General features: G+C 38.2%; 1 protein-coding gene and 3 long non-coding RNA genes across 4 annotated transcripts; all 4 read right to left on the reverse strand.

The window, feature by feature from the left end:
* Positions 1-1727, reverse strand: LOC148690346 (uncharacterized). Its single transcript, XR_015956086.1, has 3 exons — positions 1147-1727; positions 499-621; positions 1-407 (listed from the first exon to the last, which is right to left on the reverse strand). It is a non-coding gene; the product is annotated as an uncharacterized LOC148690346 (long non-coding RNA).
* A 5312-nt stretch (positions 1728-7039) lies between these two features.
* Positions 7040-7720, reverse strand: LOC148690347 (uncharacterized). Its single transcript, XM_088686365.1, has one exon. The coding sequence runs from the start codon at positions 7718-7720 to the stop codon at positions 7040-7042; it is 681 nt and encodes a 226-aa protein (XP_088542491.1).
* A 769-nt stretch (positions 7721-8489) lies between these two features.
* LOC148690348 (uncharacterized) lies at positions 8490-22663 on the reverse strand. Its single transcript, XR_015956441.1, has 4 exons — positions 22636-22663; positions 10970-11067; positions 8753-8845; positions 8490-8676 (listed from the first exon to the last, which is right to left on the reverse strand). It is a non-coding gene; the product is annotated as an uncharacterized LOC148690348 (long non-coding RNA).
* On the reverse strand, positions 18904-19777 carry LOC148690349 (uncharacterized). Its single transcript, XR_015956383.1, has 3 exons — positions 19624-19777; positions 19443-19532; positions 18904-18921 (listed from the first exon to the last, which is right to left on the reverse strand). It is a non-coding gene; the product is annotated as an uncharacterized LOC148690349 (long non-coding RNA).
* Positions 22664-23347: the final 684 nt, after the last annotated feature.

Here is a 23347-nt window from a genome sequence, read left to right on the forward strand (position 1 = left end):
GTTAAGTTCTTTTGACGTAGCGCTCGTTGCAGTTGATACTAAATGATGCATGGACCAATTTATTCCTCTTGCTTACTCAAAGGACCACAAGTTACGGAAAATCGTCCTAAAACATAAAAGTTGTGGGACCTAGAAATTTAAGAACCTGGTGTGAAGTTTCAAATGCTCAACCTACGATTCTATATTAGCAACATGAACCGTCATATGCGGTTGGACAAAACCAAACACATGAATCAATCACAGAAGATGTGTGGCCAAATTGAGCACGAGTTGTGATGAATAGTGTGTGAATTCATATTTTCTGGAAGAATATTCACCTTAAGCAAACGATCCCTCTTTTCAGCGCTTTCGATAAGGTTATTCCAATGCTCATCGCGCTTCCTTAATGTTGATGCAGATCCCACTACCTAATTAAAAAAGAGGTCAATATGTAAATGCATATTACATGAAGTAAGACAGTACTTGAAACTTCATTCTTAACTTCGAACGATAACAGACCAAGACAGAAGATTTTGCTCTAGTGATCGCAACATTCATTCGCCGAAAATCCGACAGAAACCCAATTTTTCCATGTTCGTTTGTCCTGACACATGAAAATATTGCAACATCCTTTTCACGTCCCTGAGAAAAACATTAAAAGATCATTTATTCAAACATTTCAATTTTCACAAATTGAATAATAGGAAAAAATTGTCTCTAAAAGTTCAGGGAGAAGTTAGTCGCACTTCAAAAAGGTCATTGTGCACCCGTATCTTATAGAAATTGCACCTTGAGGAGTGCAGTGTCAGTAATAACCCCCAATGTTAAAATATTTGATGTTTCTGTTTAACAAATACCCCAACAGTCACATCAGCTCCTCCCACCCCTTTTTCCTCCTCGTCATCGTTTATATCATATTTTGTGGTATAATTCGATGAAAATTATGATATATCGTGCAACTTGACAAATCTATGCAACATAAAATGAGATACACCGACATCTAGACAGCTCTACATAACATGGTATTACATCAACCAAAAAAACTGATCTTGAAAACTTCCAAAGTATTAAAAATAAAAACGTCTGATCACCTTTTGAATAGAAAACAAAGTCTATTAGCAATGAGAAGAATTCCAAAGGAATCCATAAAAGAATGAGTCACGATACCTGGCAACCATCAATGGTAGTAATATCCACGAATGTGTCAGACTCCACTCCGAAAGTACTTCTGAAACGTTCTTTCAAGAGAGTTACTTGTCCACGATACGAACCGATGACTTGATTTAAGCTCTGGATATTTATCCACTAAATTATGATACAAGAGCATGATAAAATCAACCTCAGCAACATTCACAACAAATCTACCACTTCCTTCGGGCTTGGATTCCTTCCCTTGATGCATGTCAAAAACGCAGAAGGGTCCAAAGCACCGATAATCATGCCAAGAACGTTGTGTCTGCTCTATAATATTAGGTGTTGAATAAGAAGAGTATCCAAGATAACTCTAATGATCCCAAGAAGAAGAAAATAGAGCACACTCTTAAAGAAAGCTCACAAAACAAACTAATTAGCAAAGCTTTTCTTATTTAGCTCTAGGCTTTGTTTTTCCTTGGATGATATACAATGCTTGGGGACTTGGGTATTTATAGCAAACCAAATGAAAGCTACACCACACACTTAATTAAACTAAGATTATTTACTACCCCACAAAACCCATTAATTGCACCTAATTTTTTCCACTCAACCATACCTAACATTGCCTAACTTTGCAATCGTAAGCAATTACATCATCAAACTAGATATGGACTTGTACTTTAGATTGGGTTGTGGATTACTTATGGTTTTGGGCTGACATTGATTCTCAACATTAGGACCATCCTCCAATGACTCCGAGAAAAACTCTGCAGAAGGAAAGCTCCTAATCTGCACAGGAATTTTTTGTTTCATATATAAGGTTTTGAAATATCCACAGAAGAGCCATAATTCAACTTTTAAAAATGGACAAAAATCACGTATCTAAATAAAAGACAGAAATTTAAACCTACCAATTATGAAATATGAAACAGAGAGAGAGACACACACACAGAGTCTAATATCAAATAAAACTGAATACAGGATCACAGATATAAAATTAATTACTATGCTTCTTATTTGAGGCCCAGACGAAGCTCACATTGTTATATCATATTCATTCAATAATAGTTATTACTTTCACATTCATTTTCAATGGGGCACCGACCATGGGAAGTTGGCACCGACCATGGGAATATGAAAATACTGCCAGATGGAATAGAGGGTTGCCCGGCAGAAGTGATGGGAGATTTGTCCCCCGAGAAAAGTTACAGATCTCAACGGTGAGAATAACTCATGAAGAGAAGAGACGTAGAGTATATTGCAGAGGAGAGATCGAAGGCGACATTGAGCTAATGCAACATCGAGATAGAAGGAAAGAGTGCACCACGTTTATCAGAAGCTAAGTTATTAGAATATGGGTCATCAACATAAAATATTTTTCAATAAACTTTGTTGGATGTTTTTGATCTAACCTCTGGATGCATTCGATACTGCATCTTCAGCATGGTCACTGGATAGCCAGCTCTCTGAAATCTCTCAAACAAACTCGTTCCATACCTTCAATCAGGAAAACAAGTGTGAGAGAATCAGATATTTAACCTATAAATCAATAAAATGACAGAGAAAATACATACCAATATCGTAGTTTACCCGAGTTTATTAGCAACGGTTGAAATTACAGTAGCTGGCAGTTGAACCGGGTCACCGATCTAAACGGTAAAAATTTCAGAATTAAGAGTGGCTTGAAGCCTAAATATTAAGCACGAGTATTGGCGCACAGTATAAAGTAAATTGATAACACAAAGTAAATTATGAGAAAGCCCTGTAATAGCATTATAATTTACCAGAAATACTTGTTTGCATCCATTTGTCAATGGAACAAGAGTCGCTGGTTCCATCTATATCATACAGAACATGAAGTCGGTTAGACTTTATTCCAGTTGATGAAACTTTACAGAATCATACACAAGAATAAACACTCCCAAGAATTATCAAGAGCCATAAATTCCTAGTTTATATTTAGTATTGCATTGTCTTCAGCTGAAAACAAATAAATAAGACAAGTAGTGGTAACTGTAAATTTTGATATTAGCTGAAAAAATGAATATACATTGAATAGTTACAGAGGAGTTTTATACAATACAAAGACTAAGCATGATCCTAAATTAAAGCCTGTACAAATTGTTTCCTAGTTTACGCATTTGTACAGAATGGAAGGTGAATCAATATTAGTTGACTTTCCATGATACAAGGAAATCACCATAATAGAGAATCAACTGATTTTACTTTCCTTAACACTCCCCCTCAATTTGGAATGTATGTCAATGATTCCCAACTTGCCAAGTAAAGTTGTGAATTGCCCAGAGCTTAATGACTTTGTGAAGATGTCGGCTGGCTGTTGTGATGTAGATATGTGAGCTGTCTTGATCATTCCGTTTTGAATCTTTTCTCACACAAGATGACAATCAATCTCTATATGCTTTGTTCGCTAGTGAAAGACTGGGTTTGAAGCAATGTGCAGAGCCGCTTGATTATCACAATATAACTTGACAGGTTGAGGATGTTTGATGCCCAAGTCCCGCAAAATATATTTCAACCAAGTAATTTCACAACAACTAGCAGCCATGGATCAATATTCGGCTTCCGCACTTGATCGTGCTACTGTGGTTTGCTTCTTAATTTTCCATGAAACTAATGATTGGCCAAGGAAGATACAATATCCAGTAATAGATCTTTGAGTGTCACGACATCGAGCCCCATCCGCGTCACAAAAGGCATTTAGTTGGATTGGACTAGCAGCAAAAAGAAAAATTCCTTGGCCTGGCGCATGTTTAATATAGCGCAGGACATGATAAACTGCTTCCATGTGTGGAACTCGTGGCTTGTCCATGAATTGGCTTAGGATATGGACTGCATATACCAGATCATGACGTGTGATGGTCAAGTAAATGAGTCGCCCAACGAGCCTTCGATATAAAGAAGGATCACTAATATAATCACCATCAGTTTTACTAAGAGACAAATTTTGTTCCATAGGGAAGTGAGCTGGCTTTGCACCCAAATATCCAGCATCCTCAAGGATTTCAAGAGCATATTTCCGTTGAGAGAGTGCAATGCCCTTCTTAGATCGAGCCACCTCTATGCCGAGGAAGTACTTTAGTTGGCCACGATCCTTCAACTTAAATTGTTTCTTTAGAAACAACTTAGTGTCTTCAATATCTTGTAGATTATTACCTACCAAAATAACATCATCTACATAAACAAGAAGTGCAGTTCATCTACCACCTTTGGATCGGACGAACAATGAATAATCCACTTTGGATTGTTGATAGCCAGCTTGTTTAAGGGACTGAGAAAGCTTAATGAACCATTGACGAGAAGTTTGCTTGAGTCCGTACAATGATTTGTGAAGTTTACACACTCTTGTCTCCCCCTTTCATCCGAATCCAGGGGAAGAGACATGTACACATCTTCTTCAAGGTCACCATGCAAGAAGACATTGTTTACATCAAGTTGATGAAGATGCCAATGTTGAGTAGAGGCGATGGCCAGAAGAAGACGAATAGTAACATGTTTTGCAACTGGGGCAAAAGTTTCACGATAATCCAAGCCTTCAATTTGGCTATAACCCTTGGCAACCAAGGGGGCTTTATAACATTCAATGGTCCCGTTAGGATTGAATTTGATCTTGTACACCCATTTGCATCCAACTGGTTTCTTTCCTGGGGGTAACGTTTGAAGAGACCATGTTCCATTTGCTGCAAGGGCAACCAACTCTTGTTGCATGACAGCACGCCATTTAGGATCACATGTTGTTTGTGAGTACGAATAAGGCTCATTTTCAACTGAAATGGCAGTAGTGAAAACATGATGCTTGGGTGATAACTGATCATATGAAAGCACATTAGATAATGGATAAGTAATACCTGTAGTTCCAGCCAACGCCAAGTTAGATGAGGGAGGAGTCCGTGAAGGGAGAGATATACAAACATGATACTCATGAAGATAACCAGGTACCTGTGTACCACGTGTTGGGCGGGAGCAAGGATTTGGTGCATTAGGTGAAGATGGTGTTGTTGGTGGCAAAGAAGAAGACGTGGGAGAAGAAGAGGTAATACAAGAAGGTGGAGATGGAGGTGCCTCAGAAGTGTCATGAGTCCCGAACGATGGGGAATCAATCGGAGAAGATGGAAGAAGGGTATCGTCAAAAAATGATGCTTGAGTGTGAGGAAGCACGAGGGAGGAATCAGCAGCAGAAGATGGAAAAGGAAAACTATTTTCATGAAATAGTACATCACAAGAGACAAATATTTTACCTGTTGAGAGATCATAAACCCGATAACCCTTTTTACCATAAGGATACCCAAGGAAGAGGCAACGTGTGGCTCGAGCGTCGAATTTGTAGGGCAATGATGATGTGTGGAGGCATAACATAGGCACCCAAAAACTCGCAAATGATTATAAGTGGGCCGTTTGTGAAAAAGTAATTCATATGGTGTTTTACCATTAAGTCGAGGCGTAGGAGTTCGATTGATGAGGTAGGTGGCAGTTAAGATGGCATCCCCCCAAAATTTCTTTGAAAGGTTGGCTTGAAAGAGTAAGGCTCGTGCAACATTGAGGAGATGTCGATGCTTCCTCTCTGCTACTCCATTTTGTTGTGGAGTGGAGACACAAGTGGTTTGATAATGATCCCTTTGTCAAAATAATATTTTGCCATTGTGAATTCAGGACCATTATTACTACGGATTGTTTTAACCCTGGAAGAGAATTCTGCTTTGACGAGATTAATGAACATGGTGAGATATTGTTGTGTGTTAGATTTATGATACAATAAATAAACCCATGTACAACGGGTATAATCATCGATAATCGTAAGGAAGTAACGTGCCCCGTTGATAGTAGAGACATGGTAGCTTCCCCAAATATCAACATGAATTAATTCAAAAGGTGTGTGAGTTTTAATAACACTTACAGGAAATTGAGTACGAGTCTGTTTAGCTAATGGGCAAATTGAACAATCATTGATATCACAAAAGTTCAAATCTTTAACAAAATGAGATATAGCACGAAAACTTTTATTAGAAATGTGACCAAGACGTTGATGCCAAAGGTGAGGTAAAGTGGTGATAGACGCTGTAACAGAGTTGCACTCGATTTTCCTCGTAGTATCAACGTAGTATAGTCCGTCTCATTCAGTTCCCATCCCAATCATCTTCCCCGATAGTTGGTCCTGAAGCATACAAAACTTATCAGTGAATGTAGGAAAATAATGAGATCTTTTTGCAAGCTGACTAACATATATGAGATTCAATCTCAAAGATGGAACACAAAGCACATCATGTAACACAAGATCCTCTGAAAAACGAATGCTGCCAATATCTGTGACAGCAGCAAGTGCATTGTTGGGAAGATGCACTTGTCGGTTGACAACTGGAGTACTCGTTGTTAGCAAGCTTGGTGAGCAAACCATGTGATATGTGGCTCCAGTATCAAATATCCAGCTCCTGCCTTTATTGAAAGCAGATGCACAAAAGGATTTACCTGAGAGGTTGCTCATAGCAGAGGTAGTACCAACATGATTGGCCATGGAGCTGAGTTTATTATTCTCAAGTAGAGTCATGAGATTTTGGTATTGTGCCGCCGTAAGACTGTAGGAATGAGGGTGTGCTGCTGTTGAATTGACTTCAACGTGATTGGCCCTGGAAGCATGGTTTTTGCAGTCCTAGTGATTGGCCTTCCCACTGGCACCGGTGGAGTTTGCTTTCTTTAACTTTCGACACATATCTATGGTGTGGCCTTTCCAGCCGCAATAATCACATTGGAGATGTGCTCGGCATGTGTCTGAAGTGTGCCTAATTTTGTCGCAACACTCGCACTTCAAGTGAGAGTTCTTTGGTGCAAAACTTCTCCCAGAATTACGCGAGTCGTCTTGAACAGCAAAGGCTGTAGCATCAGTAATTGGTGTCTTAATGGTTGAGATGGCTCGCTATTTTTCATCTTGAAGAATGAGCGGATAGGCTTTGTTGACGACGGGAAGAGGGTCCATGAGCAAGATTTGCCCTCGAACTGCAGCGTAGACCTTATTAAGTCCTATGAGAAATTTCATGGTCTTTTGGTTTTGGTGGAATTGTAGCACCTCTTTCACTGTACCACAAGTACAAGTGGCGATGGAGCATATTATATCTCGCTCATCCCAAAGACCTTTCAACTTCGTATAGTAAGCACCAATGGTCATGCTACTCTGCGTACAAGCATGGATTTCTTGTTCAATTTGGAAGAGATGAACGCTATTCCCTTGTGAAAACCACTCCTTCAATTCTGTCCAAATTTCATAGGCACCCTCATTATAAATCACACTTGCACCAATGTCTTTTGGAATCGAATTGAGAAGCCATGATTTTACAAGGTTGTTGCAGGGGGTCCATTGTTGGAGTTCTGTGGTGGATGTTGCCGACGGCTTCCGAATAGTGCCGTTGATGAAACCTTCCTTATTTTTGGCGTTGAGAGCCATGGTCATGGCACGACTCCAAGTGCTATTATTTTCTTCATCCAATTGGTGAGTAACAAGTATTGCTCCAGGTTGATCGGAGTGATGGAGATAGAGAGGATCGTTGGGATCTTCATATTTGTTAACTGCAGACTTGGCTGGGGTTTCAGTGGGTGCCATGGTTTTTGGCGATGCAAAGGATGGTGTTTAGGGTTTTGGGTATCAGGAGCGCTTAGGCTCTGATGCCATGTAAATTTTGATACTAGCTGAAAAAATGAATATACGTTGAATAGTTACAGAGGAGTTTTAAATTAAAGCCTATACAAATTGTTTCCTAGTTTATGCATTTGTACAGAATGGAAGGTGAATCAATATTAGTTGACTTTCCATGATACAAGGAAATCACCATAATAGAGAATCAACCGATTTTACTTTCCTTAACAATAACCTTATTTGACCAGCCATTCAATCAGGGTAGTTAGTTTTTTTTTCTTTTGCTACGATACTAGAACAGTTGCTTACACATAAATCTTTCATTAGCCATACTACGGTTTACTCTTGAACACTTCTGATTATACTCTAGATTGTCGGAACATTTGTTTATCTCCTCCTTGCAGATAATGCCATCAAGCACAGCCATCACAGTTTTTCAATTACAGAAAAGAGAACCTCATTCATCCCAAAAATAAATATACACCATATAAACAGTGCTCAATGGCCAACACTTTGAAAACATGGCGTCTCCAAGTTTTAAGAGTTGAAAACTCAAACTTCAAATCAACTAAAAAACAAAGACTTTCAGAAATAAAGAGTGGAGGCTGCAGTCGTGTCCACCATGGAGCAGCTGCCCATAAGGGCACTACTCAAGGGGCGAGCCCCTCAATTTATATACTCTAGATTGGTCATGGACATAGACTGCCTAAACATAAGTAATGAAAAACAAATAAGATTTATGAAATTAGTAATCCTAATGGATGATGAAAGGAGTAAAGGTACAAACTAGGAACTATAAAAAGATAAAATAACGGATTACATGAACTTACAGCTTGTGCAGCTTCATCTATTATAACAACATCAAAATCTCGATTCCATTTGCTGAAAAGACTTGAACCACTAAAGCTAAGGGTAGAAAACACCTGCCATGTATACATACATTACAAGCGAAACTAAACGTCTAAATCTTGAGTTATAACAAAATGCAAAGTAGCATACAATTACAGACTCCTCCAAAATTTCTGCTCGAAACCTTTCAGCACCTCCATCTCTGCCTTTACCACCTCATATACTTCCTTTCTTCCGTTCTACCTGCAACATGAATCTTTCGGTCAACTTCAAGAAACACATATTACGTTAGACCTTTTCTTATCAAGTTCAAGCAACACGACACAACCAACTATAATGTAGGGAATTAACAAAAATTCGACATCAACTTCTACTATGTTTTGTTATCAGAAGTCGTAAGTAAATTGACAAATATATATATATATATATATATATGTGTGTGTGTGTGTGTGTGTGTGTGTGTGTGTATGTGTGTGTGTGTGTGTGTGTGTGTGTGTGTGTGTGTGTGTGTGTGTGTGTGTATTATATATCTTTTTATCAATTGGCCTATGGGCTTTGAGTAAACTTCTTTCCAGAGTAATTGAAAAGACCTTCATCAGGGGAACCCATCTAGTGGATGGAAAGCGGTATCGTCTCCTCCAGAGACCTGGATGATGGAATCAAGGATCTAAATAGCAGGACAAATGCTGACTTCCCGTATAAGGCACAGAGAGGGCTTAGGCTTTCAAGGATGAGCAGGGGGTGGTTTCCAGAATAAATTTGACAGAAGGAGAGTTTACAAGTAACCTCCAACCAATCTCCTTAAATCACTCCTATAAGGGCTACCAACTAATTATAAAAAACAAGGGAACACAATTCCTTAATTATAGACTAAGACAAGCTAGAAACCATGTCATAAGACCCATGCCCTAGCCGAGAGTAAGGTACCCATCCCCACTTTTCTGGCGAGCACCGTCCCCAGTTTTCTGGATGAAGAATCCAACATCTGTCTATAATGTGACCAACAGAATCACAATAGTTGCATTTCAGGTCAGGCCTTTTACTTTTGTAAGGCCTTCCTTCACTGCGATTATGGTTAGAGATATAAGCCCTAGTTTTAGGTATATTTGACTTGGTCTCCAAGTTCATCACTTTCTTAAGCGGTTAAGGTAGGGTATAAAAGTCCAAATGGAGCAAATCAATCAAGTCCTACCTTCCTTTCGGCTAAAGCATGGGTACCTTACTCTCGGCTAGGGCATGGGTCTTATGACATTGTGGCATGGGTCTTATGACATTGTTTCTAGCTTGTCTTAGTCTAGAATTAAGGAATTGTGTTCCCTTGTTTTTTATAATTAGTTGGTAGCCCTTATAGGAGTGATTTAAGGAGATTGGTTGGAGGTTACTTGTAAACTCTCCTTCTATCATCTTCTCTTATATATGCTTCTTCCTTGTAAATGATACAAACAAGAAATATACATCCAAAATTCAACATGGTATTAGAGTAGGAATTCTAAAATCCTGATTCTGAATTTTTTTCGTTGCAATTTTTTTTTCTTCACGCTAAGATGGCGGAAGACAGTTCTTCTGAAGCTAAAAGTTCTTTGGCTAATGCAGCAAGTTCTGACATTGAGGTTAATCCACACCAATGTCTCAGTTCTGTCTTGTTGAATGAATTCAACTATCTTCCATGGTCTAGAGCCATATCTCTTGCACTGGGACGAAGATCTAAGCTCGGATATGTCAATGGTGCTATACGGGCACCGACTGCCACGACTACTACATTTGAGGCATGGCAATGCAAATATCAACTAGTTATGTCCTGGTTGCTTAATTCTATGGAGCGTAAGATTGCTGAAATCTTCAGTTATTTAGAGTCATCCATTCATTTATGGAATCAAGTCAAAGAAATGTATGGGAATCAAAACAACGATGCTCGTGTTTTTCAGCTTAAGAAAGACATTGCAAACCTGCAACAAGAAGGCAAGTCTTTTGTTCAGCATGTCGGCAATTTGACGAGTATGTGGAATGAACTCGAGATTTATCGACCTCATACCACTGATGCTACTGTCCTCATTAAGAGAGCTGAGGAGGATAAGATCTTTCAACTCTTGGCAAGCTTGGGACCAGGGTTCGAAGATCTTAGAAGCCATGTACTAATGAATGCCTAACTACCATCTTTCATGGGAGTGTGTGCTATCATTCAAAGGAAGGTAGGACTTGATTGATTTGCTCCATTTGGACTTCCATACCTTACCTTAACTGCTTCTTCCAATAGTTTGGTTTACCTTGTACACATTATGACCAATATTTACATGTACTCTTAGTTCAAGGATGACAATAATTATAAAGTGAAACTCAATGTTGCCTCATTTACCGCCAAATACACACCAGTTCATTCATGGAGACTGCACGGACAGAATGATGTTCCTTAAGACCAATCCGCACAATTTTGGGGCTATACGAATGGTCACTTTCATCACGCACTCCTGAAATAAACCAGAATGCATTTGAACGAACTATTACATCTGGATGGAAAATCAATAGAACTATGTTCATGTGAAAAGACCATATCAAATGCAGGAGGAACCCAACACCAAGTACCAATAATCAGAAATTCAACTTCTCAATATTGAGGCCATGCTGGGCGTCCCCCGATCCTAACCCATATATATGTGGGCTATGCCCTTATATGATCTATTCACTATGCCCTTAGTGTTGTGTTTTTATAATTTTATTGGACCTAAAAAAATCCACATGACATGTCCTCGAGTTTCATTCATTTGGTCATACAAATGGGTTAACGTGTTGATGACCTGCTATCTTAAGGTTCTTAACGAATTGTGTTGGTGTGCAATCAGCATCATAAGCTATTTTCTTAGAATAATAAATTAAAGTCATGCTTCAAATTTATTTTCTTGTTGATAACGGAAGTATCGGATTTTTTTAAAAGGCTATCGACCTTTTTCTTTATTACTTCCATAGACGGTGTTTCTTAAAAAAATAACATTTAAATTTCGTAATTATAAGCATGCAGAAGTACAATGTCTTAAAATGAACTATTTAATTTTTTATTTTTATTACAAATAGTCTCTGACATTTTAAGAGTCATCGTGTTGGTCCTCCACACATCAATGTGGTCCTGTTGTCCAATCTGTTATTATTGCTGTAAAAGTTCATCGTGTGCATAGCATGTACTCTTTTCAAGCGGCATTATTGTAAAACCAATGCTCCCTTTGGCTCTTCTACTGGTTTTGACTGGGTTTCCACAAACACCCCCGCAACTTACATTTTTTACAAGAAACAGTAAATGATTTACTACCACTGCATTATGCTATCGGAACATGAATCAAATTTACACAGCAAGCAATATTCATAGTGTTTACTTATTATTAACCTCCGGATAATTTCTGTACATGTATGTGTTTCCTACTCAATAATCAAGCTAACAAGAGAATTTTTTTAAAAACATATAAACGTTCTGGAAAGAAATGCAAATGTACTGTACATGTACTCCAGTTGCCAAAGATAAGGATCATGCTAAAGTATGTGGATGCTGGGAAAAAAAAAATTGTACCGTTGATTAGAACACGCAAAACAATCTCTTTCGTTAGTGACCAACCATAATGGTGAAAGAGATTGGGTAGTGGTGGGCTTCAAGCAAACCAACATAGATGCATGCAGAATTGCATAGCCCTAGGCAAATATGGGCAATTTGGTTCGCATAACCAAAGTCTGAGTTATCGATTGAACGTGCTTTATGAAAACATCTACTAGACCGTTTTTGGTATGAACATGGGGTACAAGATGCTCAACTTCAATCCCAATTGACATGTAATCATCATCAGAGGACTGTGACGTAAAATTTCTAGCATAATCTAGTCAAATTTACTAAATCGGATAATCAGGGTTGTGAGCCCTAAGCTTAATGATTTGAGCTAAGAGTTTTGCAAAAACAGCGCTGTATGTGGACATTAAGTGAACATATGACCTACGTGTCGATGCATCAACCAACACCATGAAGTATCTAAATGGTCCACATGTTGGTTGGATAGGTCCAGAAATATCCCCTTGAATCCTCTAAAGAAACTTTGGAGGATTCTGATTAATCTTTGTAGATAAAGGTTGAGTGTTCAACTTCCCCAAGTAGCATGCTTTGCAAGTCTAGTATCCGGTATAAGAGGTTACATGATGCCCATGTGAAGATTTGAGGATATGGCGCATCATATCCCGTTTAGGATGTCTCATCCGGTCATGCCAAGGCAGAAAGTAGGTTGGAACCCGGGCTCAGGGTCGTCCACGTGATAGGTCTCTATGGCTCGAATGGTTGTGATGTACAACCCACTCGAGAGACATTCCAACTTCTTGTGAATACACTTCTGGCCATATTCATAAGAAATGATCAGAATCATTTTCTTCAGTGGTTTCAATATGATATTTATTATCTCAGATATCTCTAAAATTCAGCAATGTTCTTTCGAAACGAGGAAAATAGAGGGTCTTTTTAATGGTTAATTCGATACCATTAGACAACATTATACGGGCCTTTCTATATTGTTCCATCAAGTTAGATGAACTTGAAAGGGTTGTCAAAAGTGCATTTTTAGGTACAAAGTTAGTAAGATAGTGTTGCTCACGCAAGATGGTGTGTGTGGTAGCACTATCAGCCAGACAACTAACTTCCCCACTAGTCAGACCTAGAAATAAATTAATTGAATCGATCACATGCATATATATAATTTTATTCATTCAATTAATCAATTGAGAAATAATATCCATGACATAATTATCCATAATTCAAAACAAACCAAACCAAACAAGTTATTCCATATTGGGTTCAACAACGAGGGGTAAAAACCACCCGAACATGTCTAGAAAAATAAACTTCATTCTTCCATAGGAGTGGATGTCACCTGAAAATTTGAAACCTCTATAGTTGTGGTAGTATCGTCGATATGCGTGACCAATGGTCCATTGATCCACAACGGTACCACATGTCCAATGTAATGGAATTCGATTAAATGGTAGCTTTTCCCTTGTTCTTGAAGTTAGGGGCCTCCTTTGGTAAGGCCTTTCCTTTGTTGACCTTGGGCTCATGGCTGGAGTTGCCGCCCATTTCCACGGCTACGATGGTTCTTCTGTCGTTTGTGGTTGCTAGAATTTGTCGCATGCGCTTCAAGCGTAACATTCGAGCCAATGGGTTGAGCTTGATGATTTTTCATCAAAAGTTGATTTTGCTTTTCATCGAGAAGTAAAACAGAGATCAAATTTGAAATTTTGGTGCCCTATATTATCGTTGTAGGACAATATTAGTGGCATTGAAGGTCGAATAGGTCTTCTTTAGATATGCATGCGATTCTCACCAAAGACGAATTTGAACTACATTATTGCTAGCCTATTGTGAGGCTTAGCACACTCCCCCACCTCCTTAATGTAGAAAATATTGTTTGTTCAAAAAAAAAAGGATATCTCACTTACAAGTGAAGAAAAATACCTCTAAATCGTAAGAGGATTGGATTAAAGGGAACTAAACATGAATGAAATTTCTCCTTTCATCCTACCATTTTAGGAATCATTGTAGTGAATAATTGCTAGTTTGGTATTGCTTTGCTTTAAAAAAAAAAAAAAAAAAAAAAAAAAAAACCTACTTCTACTGGAATGTGAGAATAAACAGCTGTAAAATAAATTTGTTGAGTGTTTGGTAATTTTTTTTTTTTTTTTTTTTTTTGTAAAATTGGTTATAAAAAAAATAAAATTTAAAAAAAAATCTTCAGTGTTTGGTAAACTTTTATATAAAATTGTTGTGAATATGCTAAATGATTAAAAAAAGATATGGTATTTAATGTGATATAATAATTGCCAAAGAGAATAATGAAAGGGTAAAGATTATAATTTTGTAAAATTTGGGGGGTATTTTCCATTTGAAAATTTCATTAAATTGGCACTGATCACTATGTTAAAAAAAAAAAAGTTTTTTTATAAGCATGGTAGGCTCTACTTTCGCTTTTCTACTATTATTGACATCAATTTTTTTATTTTTATTTTATTTTATTTTTTGTTTTACCAAACACATTTGATGTTCCAGATTTTTTAACACGTTCTTTTTTTTTTTTTTTTTTTTTTTAAAGCACAACAATCCCAAACTAGCCTTAAGTTTTCTTATTGATTCCTACTTCCAAGCTGGCCACAATGTTTTCAATTTTTCTTTCAACATACCTTGAAATGTTTTATGCATTTCAATCCAATCCACAACACCAAACGCTTCTTAGTCTTTACATATCCTGCCTACATATTTAGCAAGGGGATGGAGAATAGGACGGTTAACCCCATCCATACATGCTAAGCTTAGAGTTTAAATGTCAATGGCTATACCCCAATTACCCAGTGGCGAAACTCTTGCCCATTTAATGACAATTTAAGGCCAAACATTTAAGAAGAAAAGAAAATTGATTGGATTTAAATACAAAAGGCAAACGTTGGAAATCCGATTCAAACAAAATGCTGCTCGAATTATAACAGAAGTTTTTTTATTTTATTTTATTTTTTTAAATTAACATTCATAGACTTTCCAAACAAACAGAGCTTATGCTTCACCACATGCGGTATGGATCATGATGGAATGCCGTTTTTGTACGTCGGATCCGCCTAAGCATGGAATGATGGGGTATCGAATGTCAATATAAGTTAGATAACCTTGGTATCAAATAATGAGAGCTACTAGACCCACCCCATCTTATTTTCCCACCCCACTCTAAAGGTAAAAATGAAAAACACTCTTTTCCCACCCACTGATATCCCTAAACTATCCCTTACAAAGAAAATTAGTCACCGCCGCATATCCACCCACTCGATGGCAAGCAACCCCCTTCTCACCGTTAGCCAACTCTGTCTCTAATTTAATCAAGACTATGAGGATGAGCAACATCCTCGGTCGACCACGTAGTCGCTCTCTGCAATTACAACTCAAGTAGATGACTAATCGTAGAAGAGGGGTATCAAAACCACGTCAAATGGTTATGAGAGAATCCAATTATCAAGATTTCTTAAGGTGATTGTAATGGGTCTATGGTGTTTGATGAAGATTTCAAATGGATGGGAAGGAATTGACATAAGAGATGAGGAAAACGGTGGATTCAACTTGGTTGGTGTTGTGTGCGGTGGTTTCAACTTGCTAGGCTCATGTTCTTGTCCTTCTATTTTCAGAATTTAATACAAAAACAGAAGAATAAAATAGTTAAAGATGGCCTTATAAGTCATTTTGCAAAAGGTTAGAGTTGTCATTAAAAGTATCATTAAAAAGGGAGTGGAGAAATAATGTTGATGGGTGGGTATATCATCTCCCTAAATAATAAAGACAATTAAAAACTCGTTCATTTTTCTATCTTTTCTAGTGTTTTTCCAAACACTTGAACAAGATTGCTAGATTATACCGCTTCAGTTTGGGGATTTGAAACTCGAAATGGTAACTGGTAATGGATAAAAAATTACTGGAATAAAATTCCTGAGGCTACCACTAAAACGAATGCAAGATTGCCAGACTCACCCGTTTTTAACAAAATTTTTAAACATATATATATATATATATATATATATATATATATATATATGTATATATATATTTTTTTTTTTGTTGAACAATTTAGGAATAAGGAATACGATTTATAAAGCATGCCAAAAATTTTGAGCCTCCCCTACCATAAAAGCTATGTTATTAGACCAGTTGGGCAGATACTACCCCCAATTGGAGCCTATGAATTACCAATTGCCTATTGACCAAAATTATTAACACAAAACCCATCATTCGTTCCCCTATAAAATGATGCCCCTTCCCATTTTGTAACACAAGAAGAGCAGAGATGACTTACTTAAAGTTGTTTGTGCTATTTCTTGTAGTGGTTATTCTTATCACAACTTCATCCAATGCCCAATACCATGAGGATGACAAGCTACAAGTCACTCCCATGAGACACGAAATTTACAAGCCATCAACATTTATACCACCATTTTACAAGCCGCCACTTCTTCCTCCTATTGTACTGAGAGGACCACCACCTCCACCTCCGAAGAATCCGCCACCACCCCCACCATTTTACAAGCCACCATTTCTTCCTCCTATTGTAGTGAGAGGACCACCACCCCCACCTCAAAAGAATCCGCCACCACCGCCACCTCAGAAAAATCCTCCACCACCGCCACCTCAAAAAAATCCACCACCCCCACCTCAAAAGAATCCACCACCACCACCACCTCAGAAAAATCCTCCACCACCACCACCTCAAAAAAATCCACTACCACCACCCCCACCTCAGAATCTGCCACCACCACCACCTCAAAAAAATCAACCACTAACACCAACACCAGCTCCAACTCCAAAAATTCAACCACCAACACCAACTCCAACACCAATACCAACACCAACACCAACACCACCACCAACACCAGTGCCAGCGCCAACACCAATACCAACACCAACTCCCACGCCAACACCAGCACCAACACCAACACCAACACCAACACCAACACCAACACCAGCGCCAGCGTCAACACCAATGCCAATGCCAATGCCAACACCAACATCAACGCCAATACTAACACCAACACCAACACCAACACCAACACCAGCACCAATTATCCGTCAAAATTGAGTCAATGTGAGCTAGATAATTCCTTGAAATAAGAGTTGTCGAAATTTAGTTGTCAACAACTTCTAATATGATCATTACCTATATAATACTATATATTATATAAATATAGTAATATATTACTGCTCTTGTAACTGCTTTAATGAAATTTGGTTTCCTCTTGCAACCTTTATTATGCAATATAAATTACCTACTATAATGAAGTAACACAATTGTTGTTATAATTACCAACTTTAATGAAATTTGGTTTTCTCTTGCAACCTTTAGTTATATAATTTGCCCACTTTGTCATGAGAATAGATGACATACATTCCTTATAATTAAAAGATGAAGAATACGTGAAAACTACCACAATTGTTGTTACAAAATCTCTTCCAAAAAAGTGCATCATGTGAAGTTTCTGATAGTCCAACACCAACAAGAATATATCACGCTAGTACAACTCAAATCATGAATGGAGTACAATTCAAACAACTATATATATCGCTGCCAGTTATCACATTAGAAAAAAATTGGACGAGGAATAGGAACCCACAGCTCACTTAAAAGACCAAATATCCAAATCGAATCTGCACATCCATAAACAAGGGCACGATACTTTGCTTCATTACTTAACCAAGAGGCTGTTCGTTGTTTCTTATAACACCATGTGATGAAGTTAGAACCCAGGAAGATACAAAAACCTGTGACAAAATGACGGGTGTCCGAACAAGCTGCCCAATCTGCGTTAGAGTAAACTGAAAGAGAAGAAGAAGCATCACAACATCATGTTGGCAAAGAAGTAGGACGACCCATGATTTGAGCAACGTTATGAACGGCAAAGGAGACGTCGGGGCATGTCATGGTGAGATATTGAAGACCTCCACCACAATAGCGATAGAAACATGGACCAGCCAACTCGGTACCACATGTACGTGTCAAAACAATCAAGCATGTCTCCCTTCTTGAGAATGTTCAATGTGTACCTTGTCTGGGTGAGATGAATATCCGGACACATAAAAAAAGACTTTGGGTAAAATACAAAAAACTACCTCAATTATTGGTGTCACAACACTTTCATACCTCATCTTTTAAAATTGACAATGCCATACCTCATCTTTAGAATTTGGTCCAATGTTATACCTTCCGTTACTTGCCCGTTTACTTTTCAGTTAAATGCTGACGTGGTCCTAGCAATCCTGTGCTTATTGGGGGGTCTCGCTAAGACCTTCTAACGAAGGGCTTAGTCGGGACGAGTCGGCTCTAATCTCATTAAATCTATTCCTACGTGTAACAAACACGATATTGGACTAATAGCTTGTCCAATCTAGTCCAAGGAGATTTAGTGAAGGCAAACAAACACATCCTTAATTTTCTATTCTTATAAGAAACAGTAACGGTTGTCGCTAAACTTTGGTAACTTAACGTTTCTGATCAGAAACGTTACTTCTACGTATAAGACAAAATACAACTCCTACAAAAGTTTTCTACCAAACAGCACCAAGTGTTTAAGAGTCCTCTCAAGGCTTTCAGCTTGTAAGTGATAAAATAATTACTGCTAAACAGCAATGGTAACGGGGGGACGCGCTTGACGCATATAAATAGCCCGTTTAACGCCCCCCGGGGGGGGGGGGGGGGGGGGGGGGGGGGGTGGGTGGGAGGGTGGTGTGTTTGTGGTGGCGGGCGCGCTTGACGCATATAAATAGCGTATGGCTGTGAGACCTGCATTACAGATACAGAAATCGCCAGAACACGTCATACGATTGAATCAGAAGTTTGTGAATACATATAAATGATAAGTATTGGGATGGAAAGAGATGACAGATTTGATGTCTGAGAGAAACAAAAGAACAATAAAATGGAGAGAGATGTAGTAAATTCGATGTTTGAGAGAAACAAAAGAACAATAAAATGAAGAGAGTTGTAGTTAAGTTCTTTTGACGTAGCGCTCGTTGCAGTTGATACTAAATGATGCATGGACCAATTTATTCCTCTTGCTTACTCAAAGGACCACAAGTTACGGAAAATCGTCCTAAAACATAAAAGTTGTGGCACCTAGAAATTTAAGAACCTGGTGTGAAGTTTCAAATGCTCAACCTACGATTCTATATTAGCAACATGAACCGTCATATGCGGTTGGACAAAACCAAACAAATGAATCAATCACAGCAGATGTGTGGCCAAATTGAGCACGAGGTGTGATGAATAGTGTGTGAATTCATATTCTCAGGAAGAATATTCACCTTAAGCAAACGATCCCTCTTTTCAGCGCTTTCGATAAGGTTATTCCAATGCTCATCGCGCTTCCTTAATGTTGATGCAGATCCCACTACCTGATTAAAAAAGAGGCCAATATGTAAATGCATATTACATGAAGTAAGACAGTACTTGAAACTTCATTCTTAACTTCGAACGATAACAGACCAAGACAGAAGATTTTGCTCTAGTGATCGCAACATTCATTCGCCGAAAATCAGACAGAAACCCAATTTTTCCATGTTCGTTTGTCCTGACACATGAAAATATTGCAACATCCTTTTCACGTCCCTGAGAAAAACATTAAAAGATCATTTATTCAAACATTTCAATTTTCGCAAGTTGAATAATAGGAAAAAATTGTCTCTAAAAGTTCAGGGAGAAGTTATTCGCACTTCAAAAAGGTCATTGTGCACCCGTATCTTATAGAAATTGCACCTTGAGGAGTGCAGTGTCAGTAATAACCCCCAATGTTAAAATATTTGATGTTTCTGTTTAACAAATACCCCAACAGTCACATCAGCTCCTCCCATCCCTTTTTCCTCCTCGTCATCGTTTATATCATATTTTGTGGTATAATTCGATGAAAATTATGAGATATCGTGCAACTTGACAAATCTATGCAACATAAAATGAGATACACCGACATCTAGACAGCTCTACATAACATGGTATTTCAGGTCAGGCCTTTTACCTTTGTAAGGCCTTCCTTCACTGCGACTATAGTTGGAGATATAAGCCCTAGTTTCAAGTATATTTGACTTGGTCTCCAAGTTCATCACTTTCTTAAGCGGTTAAGGTAAGGTATAGAAGTCCAAATGGAGCAAATAATCAAGTCCTACCTTCCTTTCGGCTAAGGCATGGGTACCTTACTCCTGGCTAGGGCATGGGTCTTATGACATTGTTTCTAGCTTGTCTTAGTCTAGAATTAAGGAGTTGTGTTCCCTTGTTTTTTATAATTAGTTGGTAGCCCTTATAGGAGTGATTTAAGGAGATTGGTTGGAGGTTACTTGTGAACTCTCCTTCTGTCATCTTCTCTTATATATGCTTCTTCCTTGTAAATGATACATACAAGAAATATACATCCAAAATTCAACATGGTATCAGAGCAGGAATTCTAAAATCCTGACTCTGAATTTTTTCCGTTGCAATTTTTTTTTCTTCATGCTAAGATGGCGGAAGACAGTTCTTCTGAAGCTAAAAGTTCTTTGGCTAATGCAACAGGTTCTGACCTTGAGGTTAATGCAAACCAACGTCTCAGTTCTATCTTGTTGAATGAATTCAACTATCTTCCATGGTCTAGAGCCATATCTCTTGCACTGGGAGGAATCTAAGCTCGGATATGTCAACAGTGCTATACGGGCACCGACTGCCACGGCTACTACATTTGAGGCATGGCAATGCAAAGATCAACTGGTTATGTCCTGGTTGCTTAATTCTATGGAGCGTAAGATTGCTGAAATCTTCAGTTATTCAAAGTCATCCATGCATTTATGGAATCAAGTCAAAGAAATGCATGGGAATCAAAACAACGTTGCTCGTGTTTTTCAACTTAAGAAAGACATTGCAAACCTGCAACAAGAAGGCAAGTCTTTTGTTCAGCATCTCGGCAGTTTGACGAGTATGTGGAATGAACTCGATATTTATCGACCTCATACCACTGATGCTACTGTCCTCATTAAGAGAGCTGAGGAGGATAAGATCTTTCAACTCTTGGCAAGCTTAGGACCAGGGTTCGAAGATCTTAGAAGCCATGTACTAATGAATGCCGAACTACCATCTTTCATGGAAGTGTGTGCTATCATTCAAAGGAAGGTAGGACTTGATTGATTTGCTCCATTTGGACTTCCATACCTTACCTTAACCGCTTCTTCCAATAGTTTGGTTTACCTTGTACACATTATGAGCAATTTTTACATGTACTCTTAGTTCAAGGATGATAATAATTATAAAGTGAGACTCAATGTTGCCTCATTTACCGCCAAATACACGCCAGTTCATTCTTGGACACTGCACGGACAGAATGATGTTCCTTAAGACCAATCCGCACAACTTTGGGGCTATACGAATGGTCACCTTCATCACGCACTCCTGAAATAAACCAGAATACATTTGAACGAACTATTACATCTGGATGGAAAATCAATAGAACTATGTTCGTGTGAAAAGACCATATCAAATGCAGGAGGAACCAAACACCAAGTACCAATAATCAGAAATTCAACTTCTCAATATTGAGGCCATGCTGGGTGTTCCCCGATCCTAACCCATATATATGTGGGCTATGCCCTTATATGATCTATTCACTATGCCCTTAGTGTTGTGTTTTTATAATTTTATTGGACCTAAAAAAATCTACATGACATGTCCTCGAGTTTCATTCATTTGGTCATACAAATGGGTTAACGTGTTGATGACCTGCTATCTTAAGGTTCTTAACGAATTGTGTTGGTGTGCAATCAGCATCATAAGCTATTTTCTTAGAATAATAAATTAAAGTCATGCTTCAAATTTATTTTCTTGTTGATAACGGAAGTATCGGATTTTTTTAAAAGGCTATCGACCTTTTTCTTTATTACTTCCATAGACGGTGTTTCTTAAAAAAATAACATTTAAATTTCGTAATTATAAGCATGCAGAAGTACAATGTCTTAAAATGAACTATTTAATTTTTGGTTTTTATTACAAATAGTCTCTGACATTTTAAGAGTCATCGTGTTGGTCCTCCACACATCAATGTGATCCTTGTTGTCCAATCTGTTATGATTGCTGTTAAAGTTCATCGTGTGCATAACATGTGACTCTTTTCAAGCAGCATTATTGTCAAACCAATGCTCCCTTTGGCTCTTCTACTGGTTTTGACTGGGTTTCCACTAACACCCCCGCAACTTACATTTTTTATAAGAAACAGTCAATGATTTACTACTACTGCATTATACTATCGGAACATGAATCAAATTTACACAGCAAGCAATATTCATAGTGTTTACTTATTATTAACCTCAGGATAATTTCTATACATGTATGTGTTTCCTACTCAATAATCAAGCTAACAAGAGAATTTTTTTTAAAACATATAAACGTTCTGGAAAGAAATGCAAATGTACTGTACATGTACTCCAGTTGCCAAAGATAAGGATCATATTAAAGTGTGTCGATGCTGGGAAAAAAAAATTGTACCGTTGTTTAGAACACGCAAAACAATCTCTTTCGTTAGTGACCAACCATAACGGTGAAAGAGATTGGGTAGTGGTGGGTTTCAAGCAAACCAACATAGATGCATGCAGAATTGCATAGCCCTAGGCAAATATGGGCAATTTGGTTCGCATAACCAAAGTCTGAGTTATCGATTGAACGTGCTTTATGAAAACTTCTACTAGACCGTTTTCAGTATGAACATGGGGTACAAGATGCTCAACTTCAATCCCAATTGACATGTAATCATCATCAGAGGACTGTGACGTAAACTTTCTAGCATAATCTAGTCAAATTTACAGGGTTGTGAGCCCTAAACTTAATGATTTGAGCTAAGAGTTTCGCAAAAACAGTGTTGCATGTGGACATTAAGCGAACATATGACCTACGTGTCGATGCATCAACCAACACCATGAAGTATCTAAATGGTCCACATGTTGGTTGGATAGGTCCAGAAATATCCCCTTGAATCCTCTAAAGAAACTTTGGAGGATTCTGATTAATCTTTGTAGATAAAGGTTGAGTGTTCAACTTCCCCAAGTCGCATGCTTTGCAAGTCGAGTATCCGGTATAAGAGGTTATATGGCGCATCATATCCCGTTTAGGATGTCTCATCCGATCATGCCAAGACAGGAAAGTGGTTTGGAACCCGGGCTCAAGGTCGTCCACGTGATAGGTCTCTATGGCTCGAATGGTT

Source organism: Pyrus communis, chromosome 15 (assembly GCF_041283825.1).
Source record: "Pyrus communis isolate YQ-2024b chromosome 15, ASM4128382v1, whole genome shotgun sequence".
Lineage (NCBI taxonomy): Eukaryota > Viridiplantae > Streptophyta > Magnoliopsida > Rosales > Rosaceae > Pyrus > Pyrus communis.